Source organism: Parasteatoda tepidariorum, chromosome 4 (genome assembly GCF_982258835.1).
Source record: "Parasteatoda tepidariorum strain Cologne lab strain chromosome 4, Ptep-v5.0, whole genome shotgun sequence".
In the NCBI taxonomy this organism is placed as follows: domain Eukaryota; kingdom Metazoa; phylum Arthropoda; class Arachnida; order Araneae; family Theridiidae; genus Parasteatoda; species Parasteatoda tepidariorum.
Genome location: NC_141758.1, coordinates 104539567 through 104549443, shown reverse-complemented (window position 1 = coordinate 104549443; position 9877 = coordinate 104539567). Strand labels below are relative to the sequence as shown.

The following is a 9877-nucleotide window of genomic DNA, read 5'->3' as shown; positions in this document are numbered from 1 at the left end:
TATTTTTAGTAAATAGTCAGCTGTTCTGCTTCGAATGATATTGAGTGTGATCAGTAGAATATTTTTAATTTCTTAACAAGATTTAATTCTCAGATAGCTGGCAATAATTTTAAGTTTTCTTTCAATAAGAACTTAGCAATAATTTAAAAAGTAATTTTATTTTAAAGAAAAACATAAATTAAAGTACTTAAACAATTGGTTAGTATATTATTGGAAAAAAATATACATAATAGAATTTTAAAAAAAATTGCATTAAAATTCAATAAAAAAGTTAGAAAAATAATTCTGCGAAACACGCATAGACAGGTAATTTACAAATTTATTTTAAGATTAAGGCGATATATAAGATGTAAAGAAGTTTTAAAAAACTCTACTCTAAACTCAGCTGCACGACAGCCCATGGAGGGCCAAGGCCTACTATGCCCATCTCAGTTTTCTGGACCTAGGGCTCTGGGGTGCAGGAGCAGATGTTCCGGTCAGGTGGTCAGCCGAACGCGGAACCCTCAGTGTTTAGTTCCCAATCATGCTTGGTACTTATTTATCGACCCACTGAAGGGATGAAAGGCTGAGTCAGCCTTGCCCGGCCCGAGGAACGACAGGGCGAAACGCTACCGCTCAGCCACCGGGGGAAGTTTTAAGATGATTAAAAATGTTGACTACGCATTCGTATTAATAATTATAAAATATATATTCAAGAAATTGATAAATATATTATTCCAAATCTATGCATACGTGTGTATATTATTGAAATTGTATCAGTTATTGAAAAAGAAAATCAAAAATTAAAAAATAATCACATTAAGTAAGCACAATCTGGTGCATAATCATATTCTATCAGAAGCACGCCTTTATAAAACTAGACATTCGTTGAATAAAGTGTTTTTTATTCAAAATGTTTTATTCATAATTTCTTTACTAAATTACAAATACATTATTAAATGACTAAAAAGAAACATCGTATTTTATAGTTTGAAAGAAATAAAAATAAAAAGATTAGCAAACGATTATTAGTGAAAAAAATATGAATGAAATTTTACGCTACGCGCGCGAAGTCAAGTTCCTCGCAAGTTTATCACATTTTAATATTAATCGCCCCATTTAGTCATTTTTTTATTGTCGCCAAATTATTTTTTTAAAAATAATTAATTTTAATTTTTTTCAGCTTCTAATAAATAAAAACAGTTGAAACTTTAGATTTTTCTATTGAAAAATATGTAGATTATTATGGTATAAAAAAATTCATACCTTATAATTCAAAATTTTTTCATCCTCAATTTAATTAAATAATAAAAAATTATTAATAATTATTAAAAATTATTTTTTTCATGAAATTATCTTTGGGTAAATGAGTTTTATGAGTGGGTGCAATTTTTTTTTGAATTGCTTCATTAGTTTTGAAAATATGACTGAAAACGCAAAAAGCGAAATTAACATTAAGGGGTACGAACTTTGGATCGCTCTCCTGACCAAACTATGGGGACCACATTTCCCAGATTGCGGCTACCCCCTATATTTTGAAGGTTAGGAATCCAAATATGTAAAAAATAATACATGTTTATTCAGAGAAAGTACGTTTTTGTGTCAGATTTCGTAACTTAATTAATAGTTAGCACTAATTAATTAACATATTTGAGGTCACCCCCGGGAACCATTAAGATTGACACTTAGATCGTGAAAATCCGATCATTATAACAAAAGTTATTCAGGGTGATATCTTTTTTTTTTTGCTGACTGTACACTAGCAATAGCATTAAATTGCATTGTCAATGAAAATCTTATGACAGGGTAGATTTTAGCTGAGCATACGAAAACGCTACAAACGGAAACCTTATAATTATGTAGATTTAAGATGATTTTCATCTTAGAACTAGCTTTATTCAAGTTTTTTTTCCCGCTTGAAAACCCTAAGACAACCTCGTTTTAAGGTTAGAAGGTTTACACGTAAACCGTGTAAAAAACCCTTTTTAGGTTTGCATGAAAAGATTTTTGTTGCGTTGAAAAAACCTTATATTGCTATCTGGGAAGTATTCTTAGAAAACGTGTTTTTTGGCAAAGACATTTATAGACCGGTATACATGAAAATAAAGCATGGAGTTACTACATGTAAAATGCATAAAAATTATTTAGGTCCATGAGACGTTTTGTTTTCATAAAATTCGCATTTCGAATCTAAATGTTTCATCTAGAGTTTAATAAAATGCATTCAACATTTTATCTTCTATTCTTTTAAATAGAAGTTAATGCTTGGTAATAATTATAAAAGATTGGTTTTAAATATTTGAATACATTTTACTGGTTATAGTTCTTTTTTATTCCTGCGTAAGCACTCAAATATTGTCTCCTTCGAAATGCACATTTTTTCGTGTTTTAGACTCTGGTCTTATATTATTTTTAGTAAGGCTGTACTAACAAAAACAATACCTGCCACGTTCCTGACAGATAATGCATTTTTGATTATGCATTTTTGTTTCTAAAATTATAATCATATTCTAGATAACAAGGAGGTAGAAAAAATTCAGAAAAGATTCCAATTACATAACTTATCAAAAAGTGTGTATAAATTGACGAGAAGAAGCTTTAAAATGTTTATGACTACTCGTTGCATACAATTTTTATTCGATGAAAAGCAACAGACAAGTTAAACTCTTATTACGCCAGAAAAATCCATAGATCAGTGGTTTGCAGGGAATTAAGCAAAAGTTAGTATAAAAATAATATGAACAGTTCTAAAAGTATATTGCCCTGAAGTTTCATTAGTTTTTTTTATAAATATATCTGATTGTTTTGATATTTAAAAAGTTTGAGGCTATTTTTGAATGATTTTAAAAAATAAACTGAATTTATTCGATATCTATAATGATTAAAGCAGGATTGTTTATCTTCTTGCCTGTCTGTGTGTTATTCTTATTCACTGTCTGTGCTGGTGCTTTATTTTTATGCTTATAAAATACGACTTTCATTTTTAGTCATCTAAGAATTTATTTTTAACTTAGTAAAGAAATTTGAATATATCATTTTATTGAATAAAAAACATTTTATTCAACGAATGTCTAGTTTTATAAAAGCATGTTTTTGATAGAATGTGATTATACATCAGATTGTGCTTATATTTAATTTCATTATACTTTATTTTTTAAGTTTTTTTTTTAATAATTGATACAATTTCAATAATTTATATACGCATACATAGATTTGGAATAATATATTAATCAATTTCTTCAATATATATTTTATAATTATTAATACGAATACGCAGTCGACATTTTTAATTATCTTTATTTTAATTACCTATCTGCTTGTGCTTAGAACTATTTTAGCAACTATTTAATCAGATTTTAACATTTTTGAAAATCTTATTCTTTTCGCTACCACGCATATTATTTTTCATTAATACACAAAGAAATTTTTTTAGTACTTTTTTGTCGGTTTTCCTTTAATATAAAATTCCCTTTTAACTTATTGTAAAGTTTTTATTAAAAGAAGTTTAGAATTATTGCCAGCTAGCTGAGAATAAAATCTTGTTGAGAAATTAAAAACATTCTGCTGTTTAAAGTTATTCGATAGGAAACAGCTGACTATTTATAAAGCATTCTATTTTTTCAAAAAATGAAGATAAATGATTGATTATCTCTTTTTTTTCTCTTTCATACGACTTTTACATAGAATATCTAAAATAGTCTTGATGTCTTATAATTCACTACAAGGAGTATATAGATATTAAACGTAAAAAGCTGCCGAATTCGTAGCCAAAATTTTTAAGTGTTTTAAAATATCTCAGTATCTTAAATATCATCCTAATATCTTAATTTCAAAATTAAATTTTTAATTACTGCACCGCGTGTGATTCACAGAAATATTTAACTAATAAGTTCAATATATTTCTTACTCTTTCTTTATGCTTTGTAGTAATGCATGTAGATCTTTTTTCGATAATATACTAAACTATTTTCCTTAATTTTTATTGGTACTTAAAATTTTTCGTTAAATCAACACTCGAATTGCTAAGTTTGTTTTATAACTATAGCCAGTTAGCTGATAAGATTTTAAGAACATTTTCTATGTTAAAATTATTCAGTGTAGAGCGTCTGACCGATTGTAGTAAATAAGTGCACCCTTTTCTCTAAGATTGAACAAACAAATCATTTATTAATTTACTTCATTGTTTATTATTTGTTTGGTTTGTGAAAAGTAAATACATATTAGTGCAACTCAAAAAATCATAACTGTTTGCTTTATTAAATGAACAAATTCAAACCGCAACTTTATTATGACGTTTAAACTTATATATTACACAGTTAATGTTAAGAAAACTGTTTTTTTAAAAAAATGTTGAAAAAATTCTTTTTTTTTAAAATTACTTTTTTACTTTAGACGATTCCCAAGATATTATTATAGCATAATTTGTTATTTTGTTAAGCAGCAAATACTATATTTTGAAATTTCTTAGATTCCGAAGCCGTGTCAATTTTAGAATCATCTGATTTAAAAAATGTAATAAAAAATACGCAATATTTGAACTTATCTTGATAAAAAAAAATAGAGTTGAGAAGGTTAAGGTACTTTTTACAGAAACCGTGAAAAACAATTTTTCCTTCATTTCGTCATAAGAGAAGATAAGACTATATTGTTCCAAGGAGCCTACTCAATCATTTCGCTATTTACAGAATTGAAATCTGATTAACGAAACATATTATTCAAAAACGAGAAAAAATTTAACAATTATTATTTATCTAAGTTTATTCCATTTATTAAATGACATCGGTATCAAGGTTTATTAGCACATGCGATGGATGCCCCGTTTACTATTATACTATAAATGTATTAAATCATAGAGCTTCAATAATTTAAGCAAATTATTTAATAATTTTAAGCAAATAAGGGTATAAAAATAAACTCGTTGGAAATACGCCTAAAGTATATAGTAAAATATATGTCGAACAAACTTTGGAATCGATAAATAAGAAATACATTTTCAAACAACTTCGAGCAGGACGGAAACGCTAACTTGTTTAAAATAGCTGTCTTTGTAACAATTTCATTTTGATTCCTGGTGCTAGGGGGCATTCCATTTTCACATTCGACTTTTGAAATATTGAAATAGTTTTATGTCCTTAAAAAGTGCTATTAAGGTTAGCGGTAAAAACAATCGTATTGCATTGATTTTTTTTAGAAAGTAGTGACTAATTAATATTTTTTTAATCTACGAACCTATGCCCTTATCTGATAGTAATATATCTGAACATAATATAAAAGCTCATTAAATGAAAGCTTACTAAAAGCATAGCAAATTTGTTGGAAAATTATTTTTTTTTCAATTTTTCAAACGATAATTCCTTTTGTTGGCTTTCATTCCTTTTTTTCCTTATTAATTTTGCTTTATTATAGTTCTGTTTAAATGAAAATGATATCAATAGCACGTCCTTTAATAATTTATTTTTATATGTTACGTCGGGCAAGCTCAAAGATCAAGGTGAATAAAGGTTACTAAAGATCCTTATCTAAAAATAATAAATGATAATAAAAGTAGACATGTTTTGCACTATTAAAATAGACATGTGTCCAATAATTAAGGACAGAAGTCAATCACGTCTCACGAAGTCTTGAGAATGGGTGCTTATACTTGAACGCTCGAAACATGTCGACTTTTATTTTCCTCTTCATTTTCCTTCGTGAAGTTTTTATCATCAATTATACTGTTTTACATTTATGTCTTGATCATTATTTTGATTAGAATTTTACGCTATTTAAAAATAAACATATGCATTTTAATATTTTAACACGATTCCTGTGGTCTTTAAAAAGGTAAGAGAACCGTAGCATCAATGTTGTATCCATGAAGTTATCATTAAGAGACTTGTTGGAGTCTGAAGGTATGAAACAGCGGCTGCATAATAAACGGAAGAAAAATGGATTGATAGGGGGTATGGTCCCCTCTCACAGATATAAAGGTCTTGCAGCTTGATTTCATTCTTTAAATAAGGCAGTTTATCATTTCCTGTGGTGATTGGCCTGAATTGTCCTGCGGTAATTTCATACCTTCCACCTCCAGCGAGTGTTACGCATGATCAAGCATGCGTATTACAATTTTTGAAAGGTTATTCGTTTTGTATTGTGTCAATGTATGTACATAACAAATTTAATAAAAATCGGTCCAGTAGTTCTAGTGATAATCGACCCTAGTCTGCAAATTCTCTTAATTTTTTACGCCATTTTTTTGTTATCATTTCTTTTCTTTTCAGAATTATGGTACCAGCAGTCAAAAAGAAAATAGCCATTGTAGGTGGCGGGACCTCAGGATGTGGTGTCATAGCAATGCTGAAAGAAGAAGGCGGCATGGAGCCTTTCTGCTTTGAGAAAACAGACAAACCATGGGGCACTTGGAGCTACCGAGAAGAATCCACCATAGGAGTTCCTTCAATCATGCCAACAACAATCATTAACCACAGCAAAGAGTTCGGAGCGTTGAGCAACTATCCTCCACCAAAAGAACTGCCCAATTTTATGAAACACTCTGAAATCCATGAGTTTTTTGAGAGCTATGCAATTGAAAAAGGGGTTTTAAGACACATCCAGTACAATTCAGAAGTCGTGGAGGTAAAACGGGCTGCTGATTATGAAGAGACTGGCAGGTGGATCGTGAGCGTGAAAAATACTCTATCGGGTGAGGTCACTTCAGATACTTATGATGCAGTGACTATTTGTTCGGGGCACATTAATATACCGAAATTGCCCTTATACGAAGGTCAAGACAAGTTTAAAGGGAGAATAATCCACTCCCACAGTGTGAAAGGTGTCGTACCATACGAAAAGAAAAACGTAGTTGTTGTTGGAATGGGTTGTTCTGCCTTAGATGCTGCTGTTGAAATTAGTAGTGTGGCAAAACAAGTAAGTGTTCGTAGGATGTGAGTTGTTTGCGTGACTTAAACGGCTCTATTTTATCACATTTTATAATAATTTCTTAAGTTGTAAATTTCTCCCTAGTTATTCTCTCTTAAGTTAACTATTCGCTTTCACGCAAAAACCGAAGTTCTTAGCAAAAATGAGGATGTTGGCTAAGACAAAATTTAAATGGTAATTAAGCTTTTTGAAAGAATTTACATTTGAATTAAATGAAATATCGAACTTAGAAAAGGTATATTTTGTACTTTATATAAAAAAAAGTTATGCTATATGAATAAAGCCCTAAAATAAGAGATACTGAACCTTCGGCTCAATAATCAGTAACCTTCCCTAGGATCGAGACACTAAACGGCAGGAAGAAAACTGGGAGGTGTAATAGCATTTATTTGAAGCAGTTTTCTTCACCATTAAACTACTAATTCACTATATCCAATTATATTTAGTTCAATTTACAATTCATAATTTCTTAATTTTAAATTTGCAACAAATATATTTTATTACAATATCTTTTTAATGGCTGGCACTTGGGTCTATTTCCCATTGGCCTCAAAAATGCCAGAATTGCTACTCTTTTATCGTTACCCAGGGGGCGGTGGAGAATCGTCGCCCATGTCATACAACCACAAACCCGTTTATAGGGCTGGTTACATTCATACAATCACACAGAAGAAAGGATATATAACAGAGAGAGAAAGTTACACCAATGCCTAGTGTGGGATTCGAGCTCACAACCACCAGCCCCATAGTCCAGTACAGTAACCCTTTGACCAGTAATCGGCTTTCATTAAAATATAACTTTTGGAGTTACCAATTATAGACTATAAGTGACTTGAAACAATCGTGAACATATTGTCTATAAAGGGCGGTTTTTTTTTAAACAGAGTGATTTTTCTTCAAAGTAGAATAAATGCTGATTACTCAAGGAGCTTAAAGCATTGGAAGGATAAATAGAATTCGTAATATTAAGAAAATGATCCAATTGGCGTTACCAATTATAGACGATGTGTGGCATGAACGATCGTCTACATATCGTGGAACGAAACGATCATCATCATATCGTCTATAAAAAGCTGACTTTAATAAAAAAAAAAGCATGTTTATTCAAAATAGTACAAATGCAGATTACTTTAGAAGGGGGCGAGAACGATGCAAGGATAAATAGAATTCATAATATTATGAAAATGATCATTGTATTCGTTCTCCATTTTAAATGATATGTGACGCGAATTAATCGTCAACATGTCATCTATCAAAGGCAGATTTTAATGAAACAAAAGTGATTTCTTGAAATTTGCATATTACTCGTTGATTAACCATCAAACATATAATAAAATATTTGCTTGAAATAGAACGTAAATCGCCTTAAACAAGTCTTGGTAAGGTGTTCTATTTTGTCACTTCCAACTTAACTGAATTGGGATTCTGGTAAGTTTATTTTAAGACAATTAAGGGCACCTTTAAAAGTGAATGATGTTTTTACATCACATCAAAATAAACAATTAATAAATGCACCCATTACAATAATAACGACAAAAATAATTAATTGCATCCATTACGTTTCAATTAATCGAGCTTATTTACAATATCGTCCTCAAAATACATAAATCTGTGTATTCCAAAACGTACATATGCACTTACTAAAAATACATAACGCTCTCACAAACCTGAATTTCATTACGAATCAGTAGATACTAAAACTTTTTCCTAAATGCAAATTTCAAATGAATAAAATTCGTTCTCCAATATAATTTTTTTTTCTTTTAGGTTTATCTAAGTACGCGAACTGGAGCACATGTTCTTAGTCGAGTTGGTCCTAATGGTTTACCTCTGGATTATGCTTTGCTTCGACGCTATCTCACCATTTTAATTGACTTGCTTCCGGCAAATTTTTTAGGTTGGGTTCTTGAAAGCGTCATTATTGACCCAAAGTTTAACTCAAATTTGTATGCAGTCAAACCTAAGTTTCATGTACTTTCTAAAGACCCAGTCTTAAACGACCATCTTGCATCAAAATTGCTCTCTGGCTCTATCATTCAAAAACGAGACATATCAAAATTCACCGAGAATGGGGTCCTCTTTGAAGGCGAATCGTCTGTCACTGAAGCCGATGTAGTCATAATGGCTACTGGCTACACATGGAAGTTTCCTTTTCTTGAAGAAGACATCCGTACAAATATGGAAAACCAGCTTAGTTTGTACAAATGCACATGGTCTCCTGATTTAAAGCATTCCACAATGGCCTTCGTGGGATTCTTTTTACCATTTGGTGCATCTTTTCCATTGGTAGAAATGCAATGTAGATGGGCGGCGCAAGTGTTTGCAGGGAATGTAAAACTACCTTCGAAAGAAACAATGATGGATGATATCAAGAAAAGGCTTGAAATCAACGAGCAAAGATATGCACCCTGCAGCAAACAAGAAGTCCGTGTCGACTACACACAGTTTCAAGACGAGATTGCTGAACTAATAGGTGCTAAACCGAATTTTTACAAAATGTTATTTACAGATCCGCAGCTCTGGTTCAAATTAATATTTGGTCCTAGTGTCCCCTATCAGTACAGACTACAAGGACCACATCCGTGGGAAGGAGCGAGAGAAGCTATTATGAAATGTGATGAAAGAGTACTGTGGCCATTAAAAAGGAAAGAAGTTGAAAGAGTGGAATCGCCATACGTTCGATATGCAAAGAAATTTCTATATTTCTTGCTTCCCTTTTCGTAGAAGGAGTGTTTCTCTATGTTATACATTGATTGAAATTTTCAATAAAATTGAATTTGTCTTGAGTTATTTTATTTTTTTAATGGGTGGCCCTTAGGTTGACTTCCCATTGGCTCCAGAAATGCCTGAGTTGCTATTTTCTTATTGTTACCCAATGGGCACCTGTGGAGAAGCGTTGCCCACGGCATACAACCGCCAACCCTCTTATAAGACGGATTACATTCACACAATCACGCAGACGAAAAGACATAGAACACAT

At 31.0% G+C, this 9877-nt stretch overlaps 1 protein-coding gene across 1 annotated transcript; it reads left to right on the top strand.

The window, feature by feature from the left end:
• Nucleotides 1-2562: 2562 nt before the first annotated feature.
• Nucleotides 2563-9685, top strand: LOC107456334 (flavin-containing monooxygenase 5). The gene is made up of 3 exons (XM_043049073.3): nt 2563-2699; nt 6240-6885; nt 8665-9685. Exons 2-3 carry the CDS (start codon nt 6244-6246, stop codon nt 9619-9621), a joined length of 1599 nt encoding a protein of 532 aa, XP_042905007.2. The 5' UTR covers nt 2563-2699; nt 6240-6243; the 3' UTR covers nt 9622-9685.
• Nucleotides 9686-9877: the final 192 nt, after the last annotated feature.

Coding starts and splice junctions, on each gene's coding strand:
- LOC107456334 (XM_043049073.3), top strand. CDS start 6,244: ATGGTACCAGCAGTCAAAAAGAAAATAGCCATTGTAGGTGGCGGGACC. Junction 6,886..8,664: donor TTAGTAGTGTGGCAAAACAA/GTAAGTGTTCGT, acceptor TTTTTCTTTTAG/GTTTATCTAAGTACGCGAAC.